Genomic DNA, 27974 nt, shown 5'->3' with positions numbered 1-27974 from the left:
GTCACAAGCAGGATTTTGGTCTAGACTTTCTTTGGAATGAGGGCAGCCTATCAGAACACAGCCCATTTATATTTCGCTGTTGTCGGAACAAAACCCTGCAGTTCTAAAGTGGTAACTTTACAGGAGAAGGAGAAAACATACTTTACTTTTAATGTAAGTCAATGGAACCAGACTTTTTTTCTGAGTAATTTTGGGCTGTTTCTTTTGGTCAATTCATCATGAAATTTACACACAATGTAAAGGACAACAGCCATTTTCAAATTATGTAAAAAAATGAAAAACATCAAAAATGGAGATACAAGGTTTTGTTCAGACGACAGTGACATGCATGAAAAATTAATTATATCTGTTTTTAGTACCTAAACCTTCAACAATAGCAAATGTAGACCTGAGCCCTTGTGTTTCATTATTTACCGGAAAATAGTAGATTCACTGCATGAACTTCGTCCTCCTCTATTATCCTTTTTTATTCTACATTTTAGCTGATTGGAAAGGTTCTTAGAATCTGCAATATTTCAGCATCTCATTTTCACATTTTACCCCCTGAATAGAGGAGCATCAGAGTGAATGTTGTTAGTGTTTCTCTCTGTTCCTGCTCTAATGGCTTTGGCCTTTCATTGCTCAAGGATTTTCAGAGGATTTTCCCTTCACTGTAAAATATGATGGCAGTGAGTTTTTTATAATCGCGTATGTGGACACTTATCGGCCTGGAGATGAAGAAACTGTGCCATCTCTGTCCACAGCTCTGCTTATGTACCCTGTGTATTTGTATAGACAGAGTGAAGAAAGAGGAAGAAAAAGAAGAGAAAGCTTTTTTGTTGCTGTCAGTTTGAGAAAATCCAAGGGATGGAAGGACACACAAACAGCCAAAGCGCCCCATCAGCGACTTAATAAAACCACTGCCATTTATCTCTGTCTTTAAGACAAATACTCTGGAGGAAGAAGGAGAGAGAGAGAGAGAGAGAGGGAGTGAGAGGGAGGGAGATCTTTGGCTCTCTTTCTCATTGAGTAGTGTACTGTTTTCTTCCCCTTCTAATCCATGTGCTATGGGCCCTGCAGTCTAAACAGATCTCTGTATGTGAATGTGTGTTAAAGCTGGACATACGCTGTGCCGTTTTTACCCTGATTTTCCTCTTCTGATGAATTCTGACCATTAGAAGTGAGTTTCCAGGTTGTGAGCCTTTGATTTGGAGGCAATTGATGGAGCAAATGATCTGGTAATGTGTGACAATCTTTAGTCTTCTGATTGAGTGATTTTAGGCCTTACAGTGTTGTCAGACATGTTCAGTGTAATGTGAGATGGTCAGCAAAGTAAACGAACATGTGATTCAGGCGACAGCCAAAGAGAGAGCCAGCAGAGAGGAAAGAAGGTGAAGGGACATGCATGAGCAGTGAGGGAGGAGCTGCTTGTTGAATACTGGCAAATGAGCCAAATAAGGGACGCGGGAAGTGGAGGTGCTGAGAGGGCAGATTTCAGGGCCGTTTAACTGCTAAAAATAATTAAAAAATAATAATCTTAGCATAGTAAAGATCTGCAGTGCCATGGAAATGTATTTGCCCCTTCCTGATTTGTCATACTTAATTGTTTCCGATTCCAGAAATCGCTTCCGGCTGTCCTGAATACCACTTTTTGGGCTCCAGAGCTTGAACTGAATATTTGATAATTGAAGCTTTGCCCCACGGGGTGGGGGAAGTGGGATTCACATCCGACGGCCGTGTTGAAAGCACATCCACAGCTTCATCCACTGTAAAATGCGAATCTCCAAGCTGGCTGCTTTCTTCACAGCGCGGCTTCACTCCGTCTACCAGGTCCGCTAGCCTCTCTTAGCTGGGGCTAGGAGGTAACAGCACAGTGCATGCACGGGTCAACTAGCACTTCATGGAGGTGGTCTAACTTGAGGTATGAAGGGCGTACATCGTGGCCCTAATAAGGGTCCAGTGCAATGAGGCATTGATTGTAGCCACCCTTGGGGGTACATGCTGTCTAGCACCGTGTTAGCATGATGTTCACTGCTGCAAGTGAGCGGGATGTCAGGTGTGTGGCCTGAAATGGTGTAGACTTCCACATTTTAACAGTGCGTTTAAAAAGTAGAGATATACTTCAAGAACATGTTGACAAAATGTGTAGCGATGTCACCAGGCCAAGTAGTAAAATATTACTAACTTTATTATTATAGAGAAAAACAATTAGGAATGTTAATGTTTTAGATTCATTCGTACAAGGACTTTTGTGTTAAAGAGCCTGAGTGTGAGTGGAGTGCTGGGTTTTCTGGAGTAGAGCTGAGGGCTGTGTTTCTTTTCGCTGTGATTGGCGCTGTTTTCAGCAAATATAAAACAAATCTGAGATATGGGCCGCAACCTTAAGTCATCTGAGTTTCTCCCGAGAACCCTGAACGTTACAATTTTTTGCAGATTGCCTACATTAATAACCTACATTTAGCCAAGAAAACCCCCCAAAACAACAACAACAAAAGCGAATATCCAAATCTCAGAATTAAAAACCGAACACCTACCCAGCGAAGGAGCATCCGAATAGTCAAACATTAGGGTCCAACCCAACAGATCTTCATAAAAATGTAATATGACAAAAATCCAGGCTTAGATCAAACTAAGCTTAAAGTTAGCTGGCTAAATAAGAAATCCTGGTTCGTGAGACAGGCCCCAGGTTTTTGTTATTACTATGATTATTTGGTTATTGGTTATTATTTTGAGGGAGCTTCAGGTTAGGCTATTCACTCTGGAACTACTACTCCCAATCTACAGACACTGCAAATTCACACTGAATTAAAATCCCAGATCTTGTGAGTAATCACTGAAAGTACAGCACCTCTCCAGGTAAAACTAAACCACCTCAAACAGTGCTTTAAGGCAAATTGGGTTCTGTTAAGTTCAGAAGTTGGCTTGCGGAGGGAAGTGAGAGGGAGGAAAAGTCATCACCAGAGTCCACCAGATGCCTCAAACTGGCACTAACATAGCTCAGCCCCAGTGGACCCTGACCCACGTTTAGCTCTGCAAAACGTGAAGAGAGCTTTCTGCCTATCCGTAACATTCACCACACACACCTGCAGGGAGAGATCAGTCTCGCCACACAGTCCTTTTAAAGGCGCCCTGCACAAAATCCACGCCACAGGCCATGTTTTCCAACGTTCTTCGTCTGCTTTCAGATCCATGAAGCGAATCCTCTCCGAGTGAAAACATTCACATCCTGAAAATGTCATTTTGTGAGCAATTTGTTGTTTTTGTTTTTTTTTTCTCGAAAACACAACAATCACTGCAGGAATTACAGTAATCAGATCTAGATATTAGTCCATGCTCTGGTAGCTTTTCTATTTGCTCCCTGTAACCTCCATCAGAGAAAATTACAAACAAGTATTATCTTTAAAACAAAGCAGATTGCTTGAAAAAAGCTTACTGATGCACCGCTGTGATAAACATGAAAAACATGTTCAAAAGCAAAAACATTACAAAATATAATGCGCAGAGACAAGCGAATCAGAGATGTGCTTTGTGTGTGTGTGCAAGGATTTCCAGAAGTGTGTTCCTGCAGGCAGTGAGTGTGTTTCTTCCATGTGGCAAGAGACTGGCCACGGATTTTCTAAAGCTGTGGACAGATTCAAGCTGTTCCTCTTGGCTGGATACAGTAGCTTCTCCTCATGTAGGAAACATTTGCACATATGAGGAATGTGCTTGTGGGCCTTGAGGGAAACAAAATAGCTGGAGTTAATATTTGTATTATCATTGAGTTAGTAATACTGAAAGCACTGCATTATTACAAACACTCACTGGCCAGTTTATTAGACACCTACCTTGTAGCTCCTCCTTGCTGGTTCACAGTTAGAGACTGAAGCCTGTGTGTAGGGCCGGATGTGATCTCTCATTGATTAATACATGTTTGGGGGCGTGTTAAACTTGGATTGAGCTAATTAAGTATACACCTCTAAGACCCACCAACAAAGTCCTCTAGTATAATTCTTTAATAATGTCTGAAATACAGTTGATACAAGCAAAACAAACAAGCAAGCTTGTTGTACGTCAAACATTGAGTGCATTTCCATGCACTTAATGATCCAGTAAGTGCAGAAAATCAGACGTTGTCAGTAATCCGATCATTGTGTTTACATGCGCTTGGGTAATCAGATGATGATCCTGGTCTACATAAGTCAGGCAATAATAGGATTTCTGCTTTGCAGCAAGCCCATAAAAAGTCAGAAGAAGATAAACGTAACATAAAACTCAAACTTCACGCCGCAGCTTTAAAAAAAAAAAAAAAAAACACTGCGCCACTTTACCTGAAAATATGAACATACACTGTCTAGAAGATGAAGAATATTTAAATCCTTCATTTCATCAAGCATGTATTTGGCTTCAGCGTCGCTTCAAAAGTGCTTTGTTGTGTCTCACAGCAATGCTGCTTGCTTATTTCCGGTACCGCCATCTGTTTCGCAAATGCACAGACTGAGACATTCGAGAGAAATCAGTTTATTTTATTATTTATTTATATGGCACTTTTTACAACAGGTGTTGGCACAAAGCAGCTTCACAGAACAATCAGCATTACAGAAAGAAAAAGAAAAGAAAATCCAAGTCCAAAGCCCCCATGAGCGGCGACAGTGGCAAGGAAAACTCCCTAAAAGACGAAGAAACCTTGAGAGGAACCAAGACTCAGAAGGGGAACCCATCCTCCCACGGTCGACACCGGGCATCAAATGTTGTTAGTATAAAGTATTATAGTACAAAGCGGGAAAAAACAGGTGGGCACTGGTTAATTTGATTAGTTTATGATTATGCAGCAGCAGCAGCATCTGAGGGTGAGGACTGCACAGCATTGTACAGCAAGAAGCTCAGAGGTGGTCAAGCCGGTCCAGAAGGCTGGCAAGCTGTGGGTACCTGATCAAGGCAGAAGAGGTGACAGCATCAGACGCACAGGATGGGCAGTAAGAGTTTACAGCACTGAGAAATCTGCTTACTGAGCTAAAATCCAGCTGTCTTTATCAAAGTTTCTTAATCAGATTTCTAGACCTTAATTGCTTCTAAGAAATCAGAGTGTGCTGTTTACATGAATGTTTGAATAATCAGATAAGCCAGAAATCCGATTATGATCGGCTTATTAAGTGCATGTAAATGTACTCACAAGTGCACGTACTTTCAGGTCTGCTGGATTGATTTAGACTTTTTACACCAAGTTTCATCCCACTCTGATAAGTCCACATTCCCACCCACATTTAGTCCAGAATGTCTCTTGATTGTCCCCAGACGTTCTTATTATGAGATCACGTCCAAATGATGCAGTCTTTGTTTACACTCATCCTTTAGCTCATCTTTAATGGTCAGCTTCTGACTACAGAGCCACTCTTGGTTGGATATTTTTGGGTAGTGGACCCCTTTGAAATGGTGGAAATTTTGGAACTTTTGGGTGTGGCTGAATGCAATCTAATCTTCCCTGCACTTTCAATCATTTCCACCTGAATGCAATACATTACAATGACATTGCTTTGTCTTTCAGCTTACTTGCTTATGAAAATAATTATGCTGATTGAATATATTTTAATATATTCATGAGGAAATTGTCAATTCAGTGCGTCACTTATTTTAGTCTGGCAGACTGTGCAGGAACAGATGGACTCCAGTGTGTAATCGTACACCTACAGAGTGGACCTGTGTGATTCATGGACCACTGAGTGGAAGTATAAGGTGAATGTTGGTGAAGGAACGTTGGCGTGTTCTATTGATCAGTTCCATTACCATCAAACCATGATCCGTGTTTATGCGCCTCATTGAGACAGTAATTCAGAAGCAAGGGTATAAAAGGGTACATAAAATTTATGAATAACACATTATATTCTACAGTCTGGGTAAGATATGGAACATATACACTGCTGCACACAAATTTGCCCTTTTCCCAGTTTATGCTATTTTTGCATGTTTGTCACACTTGAATATGTTGAATCATCAAACTACTTTTACTATTAGACAAAGATAATTCATGTAAACAGAAAATGTTGGGTTTTTTATGATGATTTCTTTTTTTGAAGGTGCAAAAAAGTAATTGCCCCCTCAGCTACTAAATCAACCAGTTAACCAAATTCAATTGACTATTGGGTTCAATTTCACTGGCCACACCCAGGCATCATCACTGCCAGCCCTGCTGAATCGAACCATCACTTAAATAGAGCCTGTCTGGCAATGTGAGGCAGACTAGATGACTCAAAAAGCAGAACATCATGCCACCTTCTAAAGACACTTAAATACAGATGCAAAGCAAAGTGATTAAGATCTACCAGTCTAGAAAGGGTTACAAAGCCATTGCTAAGGCTCTGGGACTCCAGCAAAGCACAGTGAGAGCCATTATCTACAAATAGAGAAACCTTGGAACAGTGGTGAACCTTCCCAGGAGTCACTGGCCTATCCAAAGAGTGCATCAGTGACTCATCCAGAAGGGCAAAAAAGAACCCAGATGAACATCTAAAGAACTGCAGGCTTTGCTTGTCTCAGTTAAGGTCAATGATACATGATTCCACAATAAGAAAGACACTGAAGAAAAATGGCATCCATGGGAAAGTCACAGGGTTCAAACCACTGCTGACCAAAAAGAATGCAATGGCACGTCTCACATTCGCCAAAAAAGATCTAGATGACCCCTAGGACTTTGGAATATTATTCTGTGGAGTCAAAAGTGGAACTTTTTGGAAGACATGGGTCCTGTTGCATCTGGCGTAACGCTAACATCACACTCCACCATAAGAACATCATACCAACAGTCAAACATGGTGGTGGTAGTGTGATGATATGGGCCTGCTTTGCTTCTGCAGGACCTGGACTTGTCATAATTAATGGAACCATCAACTCTGCTCTCTATCAGAAAATCCTGAAGGAGACTGTCCACTCATCAGTTGTGTGATCTAAATCAAGCACAGTTGGATTATGCAGCCAATAATGTGAAGCACACAAGCAGGTCCACCTCTGAACTGCTCAAAAGAAACTAAATTAAGGTTTTGGAGTGGCCAAGTCAAAGTCCTGAACATGTATCCTATTGAGATGCTGTGGTGAGACCTTAAACGGGCAGTTCACCCTCCAGTGTGGTCAAATTAAAGAAATTCTGTAAAGAAGAGTGGGACAAAAGTTCTCCACAGATACTTTTTCACATCACTGCAGGCTAGTACTGCCAGTTTCGGATTGGATCTCAGCAAGTGCTAGGCACTAAAGCTAGTTTTCCGTGCTTGATGGCTCAGAGTACATTACTAAAGAGCACTGCCACAGATTTGGAGTTTTTAGACGGTTCCTTGCAGACTCACATTCACTCAGGAGCTATTTGCCATATGGTGATTTGTGTGAAATGTAGCGAAAGCTGTTTCCCAATAACGTCGATCCTTACCCGCGCGCTTGATGGATGGACATCGGGTGTTATTAGCCTGTTTGTCTTTAGCCTTTTGGGCTAACCTTCGTGTTCCATGTGTTCTTGTCACTGGACTCTCTTAGGCCTTTCCATCCTGTCAGACGACTATTGAACTTTTCCTCTGTCACGCTCTCACTCTTCCTTGAAGCCGTATTGTTCCCAACCACCAAGCAACGCAGCTCTTTTAGCATTCCTTCACTTCGGCTATTCTCTCTCTCTCTCTCTCTCTCTCTCTCTCTCTCTCTCAGTTTTATTGAACTGTTCCGCGGGCTGGCTGGATGTTGCTGTCTGCTTGGCGGAGTCCACTAATATTCCTTAATGACGCAGCATCTGTCTCTGTCACCGGTCTGCTTTCACGGCCTGATAAGCCGAGGCGCTTCTTCCTCAGACACCAAGCTGATGCAAAACAAACAAACAAACAAATCTCTCTCACGGAGGGAAAAAAAACCCAAAAAAGACGACAAAAGCACAAGGTCAAATGAGGCACGTGGCTGCCGCCTGGAACGATTTGGACGGTAATGAAGTGTTCAGGGGTGGTAAATAGCCGTCAAGGTGCCGAAATGACAGTGGAACACAGGCCATGATTATTGCAGCGACTGTAGATAAATGTTGAATGAGGGATTAAGACTTGGTAAACAAGCTTCAAGTTAAGATGCGGCCGGTGTTTCTTTATTTTGCTCTCGCTTTCTTTCTGGTTCGTGTTAAGGTAAAACTGCAAATTATGGTTTGGTAGAGCTACTGCTGTGTCCAACTCACAACCTCTGACTAGGAAAAACTAAACAAAAACACCTCTTCAACTGGGAATTCAGCATATGAAGTCTCACCAACATTGCTGCTCACACTGGCAGCCATAAATCTCCACTTATCCTTTTGTTGCCATATGAAGGTGAAATAGCAAAGGGCTAATAACAGAGAGCTAATAGTAATGATCTGGCTGTGTGGTTGTGCTGTATTTCTGTGTTGTGGGACATTAGTGCTGGTTTTTCTCACTCTAGCTAGTGATGGCAGGTCCTCTGAGAGTGCTGATGTCTGAATTATGTCACTATTTTTAACCCTTTGTTTATAGTATGAAGGCTAAAAGCAGAGTAAGAGTAGAGAGTGGGTTTGGGGTGATTTTAAAGCTGGATTGCTGGCTGATGGATGGTCACAGGTGGATGAAATCACTCTGGATGGTGAAGGCAGAGTCTGATGAGTGATCTGATCTGTGAATCATGTTACTATTTTAACCCTGTTTTGGAACATGAAGGCCAAAACACAGCAATAATATCAAGATTTTGGGTGATTTTCTGAGCTGAATGACTCACTGATGCTGACGTCACAGCTCGATGTTGTCACACTAACTAGATAGAGCTGGGTCTGTTGAATGGTCTGATATGTGTATCACGTCTGTAGCTTAAACAAAGTTATAAAGGCTGCAAGTCAACTACTGTTTTGCCTGCAGGGTTAGGGTTATAGTTTCAGATCAGTCAATTCACAGACACAGTATTTGTTTAAATCTACAACACTGACCTGTTTTGAGAAGGTAAACACACCATGAATTAACACATCACTGATTGTTGCTAACTAGGCATGAGTGTTGGTGTTCAATGCTTTTATGGTGCTGATTGAATTGTTCAATTCTGGGCATCATTGTGCAGCACCAATGTCTAAATAGTCATTCTTGTCAACATCCATGAGCCAATAAACATGCTTTGCCACTGTGGTCACTAAAAACACTCACTTTCAGCACCTCACAGGTGTTTCTGGTTCAAGCCACACCCACTTTTGGTTCATCATTTTAAACAACTGTGGAAGAAATATCTCTAAGATCTAAGACATCGGTATTGTACCAACCTTGTTGCTTTTGTGAAAGTGTCTATGGTTTTTCCCATGTTACAGCTTAAAATTGCAGCATTGCTGGTCCAAATGATGTAGTTCCAAGCTCTGACCTCTGAGTTAACTGGAAGCCTTTCTCACTGGATACCTGTCATAGTTAAAGCAGTGTTTCTGCCCAGAACACCAGAACAGCAAATTTCTCTCTGTTTTTCTCTACAGTGTTGCCAAAGCATTATAACAATGACAACAATAACAACATGAACATATAGCAAATAATAATAGTTATAGTAGTAGATGATAAAATTTTTGACCATAATTTAATAATACAAATAAGCAAACTAATACATTTGTCATATATATATATGTATATATATATATGTGTGTGTGTGTGTGTGTGTGTGTGTGTGTGTGTGTGTGTGTACAGCAGATATATCACTGCTGTTGCAACAAAACTTTGTATCTCCATTTTGTTTTGTTTTTTTGTTAGTTTTGGACATAATTTGAAAATGCCTGTTGTCCTTTACATTGTGTGTAAATTTTACGAAGAATGGACAAATAGAAATGGCCAATAAATGACTTGGAAAAACGTCTGGTTCCATTGACTTACAATAAAAGTAGAGCAAGCTTTTTCCTCCTCTCCGATTTTAGGGATATCAGGTTTTGTTCCCACAACAGCAAGGGGAGCTTTGTGTCCTGCTCCAATAATAATTCATACTTTTTATATTTTTTCATATTTTTCTCTCTCACTTTCTTCACTTTCTTTCCCTCTGTCTCTCCCTCTCTTATTGTATATTGTCTCTCTTCCTTTATGTACTAATTTCTCTTTCTGTGGCTGTAAATGTGTGTGAGAGACATCCTGTATGTATTAAAGTGTGTGTGGTGTGTAACTGGCAGTGGAAGTATGTTCATTAGGATGAGCTCTCCGTCGTTCTCTCAGTGCAGTGCGGGGGTGGGGGGTGGGGTGGTTTGTGTGCTGGCCCTGGGCAGCAGATGTGTTGGCCAAGTCCAGACAGCAGACCTTTAAGACCCTTTACCTCCTATTACTCCCTCCGACATCTCCCACCTCACAGAGTAATGTATCGCTGATGTGTCAGTCAGGCTGGCCTGAAGACCTGATGTTAATTCGTTATGATGGTATTCGGTTCTCTATTTAATACTGTACAGTTGTGGTATATAAAAACCACAAAAGTCTTTAGAAAGAACAGAGATTTTTAACAGATTTTGAAATATGAAAATTCATGCCATGTCACCTCAGCTCAGCGAATCAACTGACTCACTTTCCACACTTTAAAGGAGAAGAGCAGATATGCCTCAGGAACAAATCAACTGTATAATTGGACGACTAGAAAAAGAGGCTGGGAGACACTAAAAAAATTGATGAATGTTATCAAATACATACAGTGATCCTTTTCTATAATAATAATTTTATTTGTAGAGCACCTTTAGTACCGGTGGCAGCTCATAGTGCATTAATTAACAGTAACAGAAAAAAATAAAATTGGGTTTGATTTTCTTCTGTTCTAGATACTCTTCAGTTGCATCATGTGTGTGATATACACTGGCTCTGATTCATCTCCGTCCTGGACCCAGAATATTTTCTCATTTCTTTCTATCTCTAATGAAACAGTTTCAAAGCAGGTTTGAAGCCTGACAGCACGAACAGCACATCTGTTATGTTGATGAAATCACAATCACAGAGTTTTGCAGTTGTATCACCAAAGATTCTCCTCCATACACCATTAGTACAGTGCAGGAGCTGCTGTGCAACTACCACGCCAACAAGTTCATCCCATTTTAGTAAATGATTATTTTAAATATAGTGTAAAATTCAATAGAAATTGGAGTGTTTTTAAACTAGATCTCAGTGAACTGAAGCACTATTTAAAAACTAATTAAAATGGAACTGTGCTGGTTCTGTCAGACAGATGGTTAAAAATGCTGAAGCACTGTCCAACAGTGAGCTACATGGGGGAGGTCACCATTAGCCATACACTTGACCACCAACTCATGCTGACTAAACCCACTCACCAACACAGTAAACACGTACCACTTACTGGCATATCACACACTGAGAAACAACATAAACAACACAAATAGTCAATTTTCACATGCCTCTCATTGTCCTCCCAGCACGGCTGTCAGTATCTAGAGCCATCTAGAGGCCAGCACCAGCCAAAAGCGGTTCGCCACATAGCCCTTCTCCTTAAAAGGTTGACTGTCCTCAGTGATCTACCAGCTTGAGCCATGTCCCTGGGCATGTGCACAGCCCTGGCCAGCACAAACACCATAGGCCACTCGCTTCTTCCCACAGTGTGCAACAGCAAATCTCCAGCAACTGGGGGCAATTGCAGCAACTTTGGTGTTCCAGCCATTCGCCATTCACTCTTTCCACCACCTTCCATGCCATCAATGCAGGCATGAGTGCCGCTTGTACGTGCTGGGCCTCGTTGAGCCTCGTCAGGCCATCTTTCCCGTAGAGTCTTGCAGTGCTGTCCCAATTGTCATGGTCTTTCACTGAGCTCTGCCTCTTTTGCTGCTCGCTCTTGAATTTGTGGAAGCACCATTCCTCACCAGTCTGCTAGGGGTACTATCCCATCCCTGACACCAGTGTAGCCTTGGTGTCAGCTTAGAGTAAGACATAGAGAAGTGCAGTGCAAATAAAAAAGTGTCCTAGAAGAGCGTTCCCATGCATTTCTTAAGTGGAGATGAGTCTAGAAAGCCCAGAGCAGACATTAAAGCAGTGAATAATGATTTAGTAACAAATTTGAAGGCATTTGGAGAAGCAAGCTTTTAAAATGCAGGGGGCTTGTAGCTAATCAATTTGATATCAGCCCACTCTCATATTGGTCTTTTATGTATTTTGGTAAGAGTCGTGTAATGGCTTACTCCACATACCCTTCCAAATGTGTGTCTGTGTGTGCGTATGTGTGCCCACGCTCTATTTTTTGAGCACCCTAATGACTTTTTGCCAAGGCTTGATAATTGTGTCCCAAAAATAATGAGCAGAACAGTTTAAAATCTAGGCTACGAAGGCACATCCTTTTATTTTTGCCGTCCTATTACAAATAGCAGCGTGTTGCATTAACTGATTAGCCTGTCCCCGTTCACTAGTACTGACATTAAAGAAATACTGCTGTGTTTTTCAGCCTAATCTCGATCTGCTTTATCTGCATAGTGGTTGAGTCCCATGAACAGTAATTTAGAAGAGTTTCTCTGTGTGTAGTAAAATAACTAAAAACCAATGAACTGGAAACACACTTGTAACGGAAGGTGCGCAGGTCCATTGGCTTCTAAGTACAGTACTGTGTAAACATCAGTGACCACCAAAACAGCCATTAAATACAAGCTGTTCATTGTCAAGGGACCCTGGCCTTGACTGGAAGTTAAACAAAAGGATGGTCTGACTTTTGCTCAGTACTGTATGTTTCAAGCCAACAGTATTTGTGTTTATTTCTAAGTACACGGAAACTATTGTCCATGATAATTGACCTTATGCTACAGATAGAACAGATAGAGATCAGGTTGAAAAGCACTGGAGAAGTGCTTTATGTGTTATCTCAGGGACTGTCTGCTTGTAAGCTAGCGCACTGTCACCACACAGCGTTAGAGACTGCAGCTCGGAGTGTGTCTCCTGCAGTGCTTATGAACAGGCCCTGTTTCTTTACTTGGTCACAGAAATTGCCATTGGCTCTCTTTACCCAGTGTTCAGTTTGACAGAGACGGATTTGTGGGTAATGGAGTCCCTGGGGTAGTGGGGATAAGTGGGAGTCCCTTGGGCTGCTAGACTGTTTGGGCTACAGAGCGTGTTGCTGAGTCAGACAGGAATAAGCAGCCTTCTTGCCTGTAAATCAAACGGAAATCGCTGACACACTGAACACCGAGCCTTAAATCCGTCCTCCTCTCTCGCCACTGTCCTTCACCTCCATCAGCGGTTCTGTTTTCGGAACTGTTGCTGTCCGCATTAGGAATAAAAATAGAAAGTATATTTTTGTAGGTGTTTAATAAGTGAAGACACAAGGAATGTAACAATACAGTGAATCACAATGTATTGTACTGTTGAATTGTGACTGGCATGTTAGCATGTGGCTAGTGTGTTAGATTCTTTTGTTTCAAATACTTTTTTTTATTTAAATAACGTCGACTGCTCTAATAACCCGACCATTTTAGGCACTTGTTATTTTTGCCATAGGATGCAAGTCAAGTAGTGAATCATGACACTCCAATAAGCCACTGTTTGCTAATCCACTGGATAACTGGCCTGTCAATAACAGCAACAGCCTAGTAACACCTCAGCAAGCACATGAGATGCCATAGCAACATATTAGCAGCTGCTTGGGATTCCATAGCAATGGCCTAGCTATATCTTAGCAACCACCTGGGATACCAGCAGCGGCAGTGTTAAATTAAATTTAGGGTTTTGAGTAAAGTCAGATGATATTTATTTTGTTTGTGTGTGAAAGGTCGCGCTGTTAGGAAAGATGGTGTTTAATTTTGTTTTCTAATCAAGCTAATATTAGCATGGCAGCAGATTTATTGCTATAGTTTAAACCTACCTAGTTCTGACTTGCTGCAACAACACAGTGCAACTTGGAAGAAAGTAACTTGTTATATATGGTTATATAGCTAATCTGAACAAAGTTTCTCATCAACGTTCTGTGAAACTTGTCCATGCTTGCAAAAACTGCTACAAAAGGATGCATATATGGACGGAGCATGGATAGATCCGTTGTTTTGCCCCAGTCTGTGATTTGAGGTTGCCTTAACTTTTTGAGGTTTGATTTGATATAAAACATTGCTTTTGTTCATTTAAACTAAAGCTAGACTGCTTGTTACTACATGAAGTACATTTTTGAGGTTGAAATGGACCATTTTTTGAAGTGTAACATGGAAAAAGCCTTGATGTGGAATGATGAGCACAGCTATGTTCTGTTGAAGAAAGAACAAGTACCTAGAATCAATTGCTGGATAAATAAAGTAAATCAAAGTAAATATATGAGTACTTTTTTTCCTTATTTCTTTTGATACACCTTCATGTCTGAGACCAGATCCTTTAACAGCTGCATCTACAAGACTATTTAACTTAGAATTTATGGGCACATCTTGACCTGGCCTTTACCGATAGGCTGTGTAATTGATGGAAAGTGGGTAACCCTTGTCCTTTGCCCTCTGCCCTCTGCAGATTTACAGTGAAAAGAGGAGTCAGTTTGATGTGAGGAGGAACTCGCCTAAGGATCTGGTGGAAAGAGTGGCTCGAGACATCGCCAAGCTGCTCAACAGCAAGCGGAAAGCCCTGGAGGTGAGTGGCTGAGGGGGGACTGTGCTATAGCACGCTGGAGTGTGGTTAGTCGAGTCGATATCAGATGTAAATGTTTCATTTTTGCTCCTCGGAGCCTGTAAGTTGCTGCTTAAGCTGTTTTACCAAGGGAGAGATTCTCTGAGAGTAAATAGTGCTTTGTGCTGAGTGAGTACGCTTCTGAGTATATTGCCAATAAATCTAGATATTGCATATAAAGAGTGTACCTAAAATAGAAGGCATAGAGTACAGAAGCCACTGTTGCTGCACACGTGCACGAAAAAAGAAACCTCCCAGCATGTCCATCGCCGCATTTGTTGTGTTTTCAGGCAGATATCAACATAGTCCTTATCGTTACATTAAAACCCAGGGATCGATCCTCTGTCTCTTCCAATAAGACAAAATTGGATTTCTAAAACATATTATCGATGCCCACGGTGCTGCATTAGCCTGCTTAACTAAGCAGGTAATGAGATCGCCTTGCGCCAGTCTGCTCCCCCTAAAAATCTGCAGGACATCTCCACAGCACTGCACCGCTAACCCTCAAGGATCGGCTCCTGGCCAGAACTGGGAGTAAACATCAGCTGTGTTAACTGACTTAAAGCAGTAGTTCACCAAAAAAAAACACATTTACACAGTTTCTTCCTCGGATAGAGTCAAACAGACAAGATGTCTTAGGCTATGTTTACACAGCAGGTAAAAGTGGCCCAAATCAGATTTTCTTGCCAAATTCGATTTATTTGTTCACATTATCTTTTGTATATGATCTGTATGCGGCATCAGTCTGAACAGATCAGCTCCTAAACCGGCCAAAAAGAGCAATGCTTCACGAGGCGACTCGTCCAGAGGTAAACAATTATAACTGCCAACGAACGCCTGCCACTCCCGAAGGTTCAGTTTCGTCTTTGCCAGCATCACAGTAGTTCCAATGGTTGACAGTTGGGCTCATCACCCAGAATGCGTTCGAGTTCACAGTAAAAAGGGCAGGTTATTCGGCCACGGTCACTTATGTGGAGCGGTCATGATACATCTCTTCTAATTTTTTGGTACAGAAACATCAGCCTACATGTTTATGAGCCTCAGCAGTGCTGTGTCACATACAGAGAAAAAGATTTGGGCCACTTTTACCTGATGTGTAAATGTAGCCTTAGTGTCTGAACTTTGGTTCTTCAGTTTTGCACTAAAGTTACAAAGCTAATGCTAACACCTAATGGAAGCTTATGTACGTGAATTATCACTGGATCATCGCACATGTGCCTCAAACTGTGTCAAGTTGTTATCTCTATTAGACTTACTAATATGGTTTCTGACACTGTATGACTGTATATGACTATTATCTATAAACATGGACAAAAAAACATGCAGTCATAAGCAAGAGCTTAGGCATCCCCGGTCAACTGGCATATTTTGATGATTTTCTGAGTGAAAATAGTATTTCTTTTAAAGTTTTGCATACAGCTGTAGCCAAAATCAGTAGTAGCTGTCTTCTTGATGTCTGGAATTTGTCTGTGTATTTGCTGAAATATTGTTTGAACCCTCTGTTGTAAAACTGTAACAACCTGTTTTAAAGTGAATGTCACTAAAATAGCACACTACAAACTGTAGCATAATTTGTGGTAAAAAAAGAATAAAACTCTAAATTTCACAGCTTTACTGTTAATCCTGACAAGGAAAGTCAACTCAGATGGTTTGAAGGAACTCTTAAACCGCGTGACTAACTCAAATTGTTTATTCCCATTAAATAAATCCTTGAACTGAGTATGAACAAAACATGTTTATTGTTTTATACACTTAAGTAAATCATACTTATATTTATACACATAGTTGTGCTAATTCAGTACAATGAAGAAATAGTGATATCAATTTACAGCTGGGCTAAACTACTCTAATAACTTCAGATTTATAACGATATAACAATACTATTATAACAACAAATGAATGCTGTATTGCACATACTCTGTAATTATAGGCACTGATAACATGTTGCCGTTTTCAGCTCTTTACCTGCTTGTTTTATGTTAAAGAATGTTAAATATTGCACTTAAAAGAAACTTGTATCTATTACGCGGCTTTGTTTATGAAATGATAAATTAGAGGGGTTTTTTGGCAAAAAAAAATGTATATAAATAAAATATAAATTAATAACAAAAACATTTCTGAACAGTTTAATTTTACAAGTAGTTGCCTGTATTTTGTTGACTTTTACTTAACTTTTACTTAATCAAAACAACCTACTTGCAATTTGATTGATAAATGATCAATTTACAGGAGAAGGAAATAAAATTACGTTACTTTTGATGTAAGTAATTTTAATGTAAGTAATTTTTGGACGTTTCTTTTGGTCCATTCATCATGAAACTTGCGTGTCACTTGTAACAGGCATATGTGTGTATATATATATATATATATATATATATATACAGCTGCTGTTGGAACGAAACCTCGTATCTCCATTTTTGCTTTTTTTTTTTTTTCAATTTTTGACATAGTTTGAAAATACCTGTCACCCTTTACGTTGTGTGTAAATTTCATGATGAAGGGACCAAAAGGAATGACCCATTACTTGTAAAGACCCCTGGTTCCATTGACTTACATTAGAAGTTAAGTATGTTTTTTCCTTCTCCTGTAAAGTTACCATTTTGGAGATACGAGGTTTTGTTCCGACAACAGCGATATATATTTATATATTTTTATATAAATATATATTTATCTTATAGGGAGCCAGCGAGGAATGAACGCTGAAGGCATCAGCTAGCATGATGTCATTTAGCAGCTATCTTTTATTATTAGCAATGTTAGAAGCCGCATATTAAAGCTTCAGGTTTTAGGACTGGAGGTGAAGAGATGTTCATTTTCTCAGACATGTGCATTTTGATGGGTAGCTTTCTGACAGGCTGAATTGCCACGAGAAACACGATTTATTTTGCTGCTGAATTAAATTGTGATAGGGATATAGTGCCTGTGGGCTTTAACCTGAGGCTAACATTAAATTACACAAACCAGCATCAGAATTAGCGCCGCATCAGTCAGCTCACATTTTCAGACTAGACACAGCGATATTTGGCAGTGCATGGAAGACTGGATGCTGTGAATGTGTGGAGAACAGCACAGGCCTCGGAGGACGGGCAGCGGCGGGGTGTGTTTGACATCACAAAAGTCTTTTAGACAGAACTGGACAGGACTGGTGCTATGAGGTCAGCGCTGTGCCAGTGGCTAGACAGAACCATCACCCAAACCCCTACGGACAACCTGCTCCAGAGAGAGAGGGAGAGAGAGAGAGAGAGAGAGCGATAGAGAGGGAAAGGGAGAGAAAATGTCAAATGAAAATGTTCCTTCAGGCAAATGGAAAACGCGAGGAAATGAAGTTCTGAAATTCATTGATTTCAAAATGAGCAGCAGGAGGGAAATGAGAGAGAGAGAGAGAGAGAGAGAGAGAGAGAGAGAGAGAAGGATGTGGAGCATGGAAGAGTGCATAAGAGAGCGAGAGCGCACTGATAGTGACAGGAGAGATGAGGAGAGATGGACTGAACTGTCCTCTGCATTCTTTAATAAAAGCACATAACCTGTGTAATGTTGATGCAGTTTATGGCGCTCCCTGTATGTTCCCTCAATTGAGGCATCAGTAAACTACCTGCAATCTCATCAACGCAAATATGCACCGGACATAAAATTAATGCAAATAATTTAAAGCAGCGGCTGTTAAGAGCCTAATAAAATCAACAGAATTTATGACACGCAGGATAAAAATAGAAGCAGCCTGTGGTGTTGGAGGGAGAGAGCTGGTTGTGGCGCATTATCTACATACAGAAAAGAAGACCAGGTACATTAAAGGAATATCTCACCTGTTAAAACTATTTTGGCTGTCAGCAATTTAAAACTACAGAGGGCTTGATTAACAAAATCTCTCTTCCATCTTAACTGGGCCCTGTTAGCTGTCATTTAGCCATTTAGTATTGGGCAGTTAATCTGGTATACATATCATAACTGTTACAATGGAATGTACCAACCTACAAACAGTACAAACCATGCTAATGTTGACCCATCTGGCTGAACCAGGGATGTTTCAGTCAGAAAAATGAAGATGAAAATGCAGCAGACCCTCCATCATCTCCTGCTGTTTAGCTTGTTGCCACTTTGTTTCTTGGCAGTGGACATTAAAGAAAGCCCAGTCTTTTGTGGTTCTTTTGTGGAAAAGAAATATATCATCATAACAAAACCTTGTATCTCCAAAAAATGACTTTACAGCAGAAGGGAAAGGTGTCCTTAACTTTCACTGGAAGATAATGTAGCAAGATTTGATTCAAGGTCATTTTAGACCAGTTCTGTTGGTCCATTCAGAAGAAATTTTGACACAGTAAAGATCAGCTGGCATTTTTTCAGCATAACAGCAAGAACAACTAAAATGGAGATGCAAGGTTTTGTTCTGACAGCGTTTAAAGGGTTTCTTCGCATGATGCCAAAGAGACCTTGAAAACATTTGTGAATTTGAAGAAACTTTTAAAGGTTTAAAGAACTTTCATATAAACATTTGTCAGTTATTCCTAGAACCTGTGGACTGCATTCTGAATGTGTGGTGCACATGCTTGATCATAAACTACCCCAGTGCATCCAGCAGTAAAGACAGTATGGATCTTTTGTTCAGTGATGAGAAAAACAGCAGCACACAGAAAGCTCCAGATCTACATGCTGCTCCATTTTACTACAAACCACGAGGACATGCACGCTCACCAAGTACTGCGGGGGCAGATCAAGTTAAGGTGATCAAGGTGACAAAGACAAAGATATGTTAGGTAGCACTCTTGGCTCAGATAGGCTGATGGGTTTATGGTGCTCTGGTAGTGCTGAGTGAAAGTGGCTGCTGAGAGAAGCACTTACAGGATCTGAGAGACAAATGTAGGCTATGACAGGTGTGTGTGTGTGTGTGTGTGTGTGTGTGTGTGTGTGTGTGTGTGTGTGTGTGTGTGGTGCTTGTGTGTTGCGTATGCGTCAAGCAGCTGCCACGTACTTACACAACTTCTTCAGAGTCAGTATGTCTGACAGCTCTGTGCTGTGTGTGTTGGTTTGAGCGACAGTTCCACGCTTGATTAGCTGTCATATTATACAAGTTCAGTGGTGCTACTAGTGGTGTTCAGAGGTGCTGCAGTTGTATTTTATATGAACCAGAAGTGGGTGTGGCTCAAACAAGACACGAGCAAGTATATTTATTGACTGGAAGCCAAATAACTGGTAGAAACAGTTTAGTTTTAGACTTTTTTCCCCACCATTTTCTGTGCCAATAGTAATAATAGAGTTGATGCTTCTACACAACCAACATATTTTGGAGTAGAAATGGAAGTAACACTGCACAGCATTATAGCGCTTTAGAAGTGCTAATGCTAGTAAATAGCTGCATTTAAGTAACCCTAGAAATGCACAAACATGACGCTAAAAGTGTGACTAAAATGTGTTGCATAGAGTAGCGAACGAAGCTGGGTCTTCAGTTCTAATTGAAAAATCTGAAACAAAGCACCTATATGTTAATGCTTATTTCTGCTAGCGCTAGTAAGATTTCTAATATTATGTTAGCATGAAGCTAACACTGGTGCGCATGAACTTTGGATATTTTTGGAAATTCTAGATTGAACATGTTCAGTTGAACCTTGACATGAATATGTTTTATCCAGAGTTTGTAAACGACACTAACGTTTATTTGGCCTTGTGTCTTTGTAGTTTTACAGTCATTCTTTCACACTTTGGTGACTTTTGTCACCTTAATAGCTAATCTAACATTTTAGGCCTTCTGTCTGGTTTCTGAAGTCCTAACCAGTGGGAGAGCTCACTTGGCTATGTGTATACACATATGTATGTACAGTGCTTTGCGAAAGTTTTAGGCATCTAAGCAAATTTTTGAACAATTTATCTCAGCAGTGAGTTTATCACAGTATACATTAGAATAAAGTCATATTCACAATTCAAATAAACATAAAAACAATAAAAAGTCACAAGAATTTCTTGGGTCCGTATTTTGCTTGGACACCTTCACAGCCACCACAGAGACTCGTTAATATCATCGATTACATCATGAGCACAATTTACTGAGCACTGATTGGTCAAACCAGGAGCTGCTTTTTAACTACATATAATACTGGGCTTCCTCGAGGAGAGGCTTGAAAATGGGTAAACCAACACACTAACATCCAGAAAATCACTGTTTATTATATATATATATATATATATATATATATATATATATATATATATATATATATGTGTGTGTGTGTGTGTGTGTGTGTGTATACACACAGTTGAAACCAGAAGTTTACATACACTATATAAAAAGACATATGTATTTTTTTTAGTTTTAGGTCAATTAGGATTACCAAAATTATTTCTATTTGCTAAATGCCAGAATAATGAGAGAGGGAATTTTTTAAGGCAATTTTTATTACTTTCTTCTAAGTCAAAAGTTTAAATATATTTCATTAGTATTTGGTACCATTGCCCTTAAATGGTATGACTTGGGTCAAACGTTTTGGATATCCTTCCACAAGCTTCTCACAATAGTTGGCAGGAATTTTGGCCCATTCCCCCTGACAGAACTGGTGTAACTGAGCTGTGTTTGTAGGCCGCCTTGCTCGCACATGCCTTTTCAGCTTTGCCCATAAATTTTCAATAGGATTGAGATCAGGGCCTTGTGATGGCCACTCCAAAACATTGACTTTGTTACCAGTTTGGCAGTATGCTTCGGGTCATTGTCCATTTGGAAGACCCATTTGCGCCCAAGCTTTACCTTCCTGGCTGATGTCTTGAGATGTTGCTTCAGTATTTTCACATAATTTTCTTTCCTCATGATGCCATCTATTTTGTGAAGTGCACCAATCCCTCCTGCAGCAAAACAATCCCACAACATGATGCTGCCACCCCCGTGTTTCACAGTTGGGATGGTGTTCTCAGGCTTGCAAGCTTCCCCCTTTTTCATCCAAACTTAACGATGGTCATTATGGCCAAACAGTCTTTGTCCCTGTGTGCATTTGCAAACATTAATCTGGCTTTTTTATGTTTCTTTTGGAGTAATGGCGTCTTCCTGGCAGAGTGGTCCTTTCAGTCCATGTCGATACAGTACTCGCTTCACTGTGGATAATGACACACTCTTACCAGCTTCGGCCAGCATCTTCACAAGGTCTTTTGCTTTTGTTCTTGGGTTTAATGTACATTTCGGACCAATGCAGAACACAGAGCACAGAACACAGGGACACAGAACTTGCCTTCTTCCTGAGCGGTATGATGGCTGGACATTCCCATCTTGTTTGTACTTGCATATAATTGTACAGATGAACGAGGCACCTTCAGGCATCTGGAAATTGCACCCAAGGATGAACCAGGCTTGTCCACAATTCTCCTCCTGACATCTTGGCTGATTTCTTTCGACTTTCCCATGATGTTACACAAAGAAGGAGTGTGTTTCCGATGTGCCTTTAAAAAAAATATATTATATATAATTAACCAACAAAGGGAAAAAGTCCTGATAGTGATACAAGTCCTTGGATAATGGCGTTTCAGGATTTTAACCCTTTAACATAACTTAATTATGAAAGAAGAGTATTACTGCAATATTTGTAGAGTTTTAATACAGCATGTTTGATGATTTAATTAAATTAATTAAAAATGTATTTCTTACTTCATATACCTGCTCTGAACACTCTGAAGGCTGTGAGGGTTCCCTGCTCCATATGCAATTGCACAGGTGCCATGGAAATATGGAAATAAAGTAATATGTACTACATTACCACAACACAGTTAATCAAACATTAAGTTTATAAATGTGATTAAAGATGCTATTTCTCCTGATCTGACTAACCTGCTGTAAAACACCACTTCTCTACTGAACTCAGAGGAACAGCAAAGCAAATGTAATTTTGGGAACATAATTTTGTTCAAAAAAATTAACAATGCAAACTGTATTAGAAATATTTGGAGGAAACATATTTGCATTTAATTATTTATGCCTCTTAAAATAATGTGTTTGTGTACAGAAACGCCTCTAGTAGCTGTTGTGATTGTCAGATGAGCCCAGCTTTGTGGTTTTACAGTTTAATGGCTTTTTGCTCTCCTGCCTCTAAACCAGCTGACACTGCAGAAGCTGACCCATCGTTAGCCTGTGGTCTGGACACACTGGACACATCCCATCACGCTGTCTGATTCAGCTTCCAGCTTGCTGGACAGCTGTGGGGTCATATCCTCACATCCGGAAAACACGTCTCAGGCTTTACTGGAAAAGTAGTGATTAGCTGTGCCGCTGCACTGTGAGAAAAACAAAAGGATGAATCTAAATTAAAGTTTAGGTCAGTCCTGCTCGCGAAATGCTGACCTCAGAAATAGAGGAGCAGAAACAATGGTGATATTCAGAGGTGCACTTTTTCAAATAAAGATTCCTATATGGTTTTTGGCTTGGATGTATGTGTATTTGGTGTAAGTAAAGAATCATTATATGGAAGTTCTTTAAACTTGGAAATGGTTCTTCATACTTGCACCTCATTAAAAATGCTTAAATGGCCAGAACCCACCAGCAAACCCACAGTTTTATTACATATTTCTATAACCCAAGCATAACTAAACCAGTTTGCATTGAAGTCCCTGAAAAGTAAGCCTTAGACACTGGAAAAATATGGTTCTTCAAGGGTTCCTTAGTAAAGCAAATGGTTCTATATACGACCATAAACACTCAAACAACCCTTGGCATGACTAACGGGTTCTTTACGTCATTAAAGTGTATTTCAGATTGATGGAGAATGTCTTGTGTATGGTTCTATACAGAACCTTTTTAAAAAAGGGTTCTGTATAGCACCAAAAAAGGTTCTTCTGTTGTTACAATGTCAAGCTTGTATACAATAGCAGAACCCTTTTTGGTGCTATATAGAACCGTACATAAGACATTCTCTTTCAGTCTGAAATACACTTTCATGATGCAAGGAACCCTTTAATCATACAAAGAGTGTTCTACATAGAACCATTTTCTTTATTAAAGAACCATTGAAGAGCCATCTTTTTAAAGAGTGTAGTGTAAAGGACCTTTGCATGATTAAAGTGTTTTCTTTTGTATCATGAGAGTTCTTCAGATTGATGGGGAATGTGCTGTAGATGGTTCTATATAGAGCCTTTTTAAAAATGGTCCTTTACAGCAGCCAAAAGGGTTCTTCTATTGTTAGAAGAATATTGAAGGTTCTATATATATATATATATCCATCTATAGCACTTGCCATCAATCTGAAGAACCCTTTAAACATGCAATGGGTTCTTTGAGTGTTCATGGTTCTATATAGAACCATTTTCTACTAAAGAACCCTTGAGGAATGTCTTTTAAGAGTGATGCTTGCTGCCAGCTGAGGATCTAATGGATCTTTCCATGTTGGCTTAAATGTGTATGATTTGTTTGTTGTTGTTTCTTGGTTCCAAAATTCCAACGTTCTCTGAAGGAAGATCGGGAATATTATTATTACTGTGTTTTCGTTTAAGCAATAGAACATGAGAGGGAGTGTGTTATTGCAAAATAACATCACAGCTGGTCACGATAACACACTCCCTCTCGTGTTCTATTGCTTTTATACAAGAGTCAAATAAATAGAGTAATAAATGAATAAATTGGGCCGTGAATGCGGCGTTTAATATGTTTTAATGTTCAGTTCCTTCCGCCAATTATAGTTCCTTAACCAGCAGCTTGTTGCTTCGTCACCGTAACAAGCTCCACTCAGCTTTTTAGTTTTTTATTGGGTCGGTTTTATGACTCTGATTTCGTCAGATTCTGAAGATCAGACCACACGTTTGGCGAATGGTATTGGGTTAATTTCTGGCTGATTCCAGGTTGTTTAGCTGTTCTTCTGTCTCAGCTGTGACTGAAAATCTTGCTCAGGGAATTTATTGTCGTCTCAACTTCAGAGTCTGACCAAATCAGCTGTCGGTCAAATGTGATCTTAAAAGTATCCATTTTGGGTTTGTGCACAAAGTAAGAACTAAAAACGTTCAAATGTCTTGAGCGTCTCCTACAGCTATCAAAGTCGTTGCTTAGCAACAGCGTCTCAGCGGAGTGATACAGTGTTCATGAAAAACCTGTGATGTTAGCTTGAAATGAAAGCACAGTCAGAACGTCAGAATGCTACAGTTAGAACGTTTATCAGCTTGCGTGGCCGGAACTAACTTTTGTATAATTAATTATAATGGATGTGTTTTTTTTGGATATTTTATATTCAGTGGATTTTGTGGTGATTCTGAGGTTTAGAAAGGACGAGATAGAGATGAGCTTCACCATCATTTACTTCCAAAAGTTTCATTGCAAAGTTGGACTAAGATTCTGTATAATGTTTTTAGACGTCTCTCCTCTCTGGCGCTTTTATTTTGAAGAGAGTGGGGTGTGTGCGAAGGTAAGCGCAGTACTGCATGTTTACAGGTGTAGGTCTGCGTGTGTTTGACTGAGTGATGGTGCTGATTGTGTACGATGGCCCCGTCTTTGTGATTGCACTGATGGGAGGTGGGTGGCAGTGAGTGGACATTGTGTAAGGCTGGAGGAAGTGCACGTGACAAAGTGAATCAGGCTCACGCTCTCTATCACTCTCTCTCACTCACTCTTTCCCTCTCACACTCTTGTGCTATCTCGCACTCTCAGCATGAAAACTAAGCTGACATGCAGACAGACGGCCAGGGAGGGGGCTGTCAGCTGTTGACATGTGGCCGTGTAATGGAAATGATAAACATACAGAGATGTGTACACACACACACACACACACACCCACACACCAAGTTGTATGAAGGTAAACCTGTAATGCTCATGTGCGTCCAGATGTACAGTTCAGAGAACATTCATTAATGTCCAGTCAAAACTGCTATTAAGTACAAGCTAATAATTTGGAAGTGACAGGAAAGTGTCAATGACGTGAAGCAGTCTTGTTAAATTTGAGTGAGTGAGGTAGGCCCAATCCCATTTCTTATTTTTACCTCTACCCCTTGTTTTCGAGTGTCTCCTTGCCCCTTGGAAATGAGTTAGAAAGGCTTGTGGTTGAAATCTTCCCCACAAAACGGGACCCTCAAATAAAAAGAGCATCACTTCATTAACAGCTACAAGCGCTGCTCTGTGGCGACCCTGCCCATCTGCAGTGACAGCAGAGGAGGGTAAAGTTCAGCTCCTCACTGCTGGGCTTGAGTTACATTTAAGGAATCATATGTTTCCAAAGAGGGGCTATAAGACCATTATTTATTAACGCCCACCGCTAATTCTTTAGTGATATGAACCTAATGTCAGCTATTCATCAGCTTCTTGTTCGAATTTTCCCGCTCCACCTTAAACGATGCAGCAGTTCTCGTGCATGAGACACCAGAATGTGACTCCCATTTAAGGTGGCACAGGAAAGTTAGCTAGCTAGCTAGACATCAGCATACTACTAGCAATTTTTTTATGCTTGTTATGAGGAAATGGACCATAATACATTGAAACAACATTAAACTAAGAGAATACAATGTTTACTGAAAATTTTTTAACAGAGAAAAGTTTCACATTTGTGGGTTTCTTTGGTCTCTCGCTTTCTTTTTTTTTTCTCATAACACTGTTTGGAGTATATTTCTGAAAAACCTCTGTTAGGAGGGCCATGTAGCTTTAACACTTCGCCCTACCCCTCAATCTCAACAAAAATCATAATAGGACACCCTACCCCTAGATGTGAACACGCAAGAGGGCTAAGGGCTAAGAGGTAGGGGCAAGGGGTGAAATGGGATTGGACCACTGAAGCCAGGTCCATGAGGTGCATCACATCTGAAAAAAGGCAGAAAACATTTTAAAGGACAATTACAGAGAAACCTCAGCAACTAAATATGATTTTTTTTTTCATTATTTCAGTATTTTCACTCTGTGCCTTTATCCCACTTTCCGTTTAGGCTTTCATTTTTTCAAAGGAACTTGCATGGATGTTTTTCCACACCTCCACAGTTCAGTCTTAGAAGTTGGTTTTGCGTTTTCTGCTTCTCACAGTCCAACCACATTCAATGGTGTTGAGGTCTGGACTCTGGTCAGTCCATTGTTCAGCTTCTTCGTTTGATGTGCCTCCTTTTCTCAGTGAGGTTCTTCTTGACACCTACACATCCTTTCAGACCCATAGCGCTAAGTCGTCTTCTTGTAGTGAAGGATGGACAGAAACTCCTGTGGATGTTTTCCAGTCTGAAGCAGCTTGATTTTCTCCTCTCTCTCAAAGACGAGAGCTTTAAGGGCTGTTTATCTGAAGGGGTCAGTGTTGGTGTCTACCAGGTCCTACACAGTTCTGATTTTCTCTCTAGCATTTAATCAGTGCAGTTTTGAAAACTCCTGCTTTTTCACTTATTTTTCTTTGACTTTCTCCTTGCTTCTGTCAGCAGATATCTAATCTCCTCAGAAATGTCTCTGGAAAGTTGATCATTTAATGACTGTGTTGATTAGAAATGTAATAAATGAAAGACAAATTTATTCCATTGGAATAAAATGACATTTTCCTTCTATAAAGTTCAATTTTCAGAGAAACGTTTCTTGTTTTTCGACAGTGATGATAGGCATCTACATCATCAAGCATGTGCACACACATATGCCATGCTGAAATGAGCTGCAATGCCCCAGCGGTCTCTGTCCAGATGATGAGAAACTCTCCCCTCGTTAGCGAGGTGGAGCCGAAACAGTGATTAATTGTGTGTTTATTTTTGGGACCGAGACGAAGGAAAGAGCGCCGGGCTAATTTTAGCCTGGCTTGAGATCGGGGGGCTTGTCCAATTAAACCAGGGCAGTGAGGCGGGGGAGAACTCACCGGGGACCCTCCGAACTTGCAAACTGGCCAAGGAAGGATAGGTGTGTGTGTGTATCTGTCTGTCTGTATCTTTCCTTGTGTGTCTGCTGCTCTGGACCGTCTTTTGTTACTGTAGACAGGCTTTCTTGGAACACGTCGATATTTTGACTGAAATGACAAAGACCCCTGACTGCAGTAGCAGACATTGTGCCTTATTTGGGTTTTTGTGTGCCTGTGGGCTCAAGGGCACAGCATGAGCCTGAAATTAACTTCTGGGGTATTTCTGGTTTATTTGAAGTTTAGATTTTTTAAAGTTTAGAGTTAAAGTTTACATTTTGTGGTTACGTGTGAAATACCTGTAGTACAACAAAACCCCTGTACAATTCACCAAGGAGAGAAGGGTCTGACCGCAGAGCTGCAGCTCTCTCCAGTGGTTTTAGGCCAGTGGACTGCATGTATGACAGCTTGATTGTGCCATGTAAACAACGTCCTTATAGGAAGGTTGAGAGAACAAGCGTTCCTGTTCGTATTTCAACCAGTAGCCTGTCTCCTCATTTATAACGTGTCTGATGTAAACAGCGACTGGTTGTGCTGGTTGTATATGTCACCAATATGTCACCATGCATATTCATTCAGGAATGGACACTGCTGCCAGTATACGAATCAACCACTCATTACTGGCTAAACCATAAGACAAAACACA

The 27974-nt window shown here is 40.5% G+C and overlaps 1 protein-coding gene across 2 annotated transcripts in view; it reads left to right on the top strand.

Annotated features, from left to right (window-relative positions):
- Nucleotides 1–27974, top strand: part of cacna2d2a (calcium channel, voltage-dependent, alpha 2/delta subunit 2a) — a 340749-nt gene that overhangs the window by 79055 nt on the left and 233720 nt on the right. For both annotated transcript variants that reach the window (XM_017708409.2, XM_017708410.2), the window contains exon 3: nucleotides 14388–14504. In XM_017708409.2, the coding sequence (XP_017563898.1) occupies nucleotides 14388–14504 (117 nt within the window). The remainder of the gene's footprint in view (nucleotides 1–14387; nucleotides 14505–27974) is intronic.

Source organism: Pygocentrus nattereri, chromosome 26 (genome assembly GCF_015220715.1).
Source record: "Pygocentrus nattereri isolate fPygNat1 chromosome 26, fPygNat1.pri, whole genome shotgun sequence".
Taxonomy (NCBI): Eukaryota; Metazoa; Chordata; class Actinopteri; order Characiformes; family Serrasalmidae; genus Pygocentrus; species Pygocentrus nattereri.
This window is presented reverse-complemented; position numbering and strand designations above follow the sequence as displayed.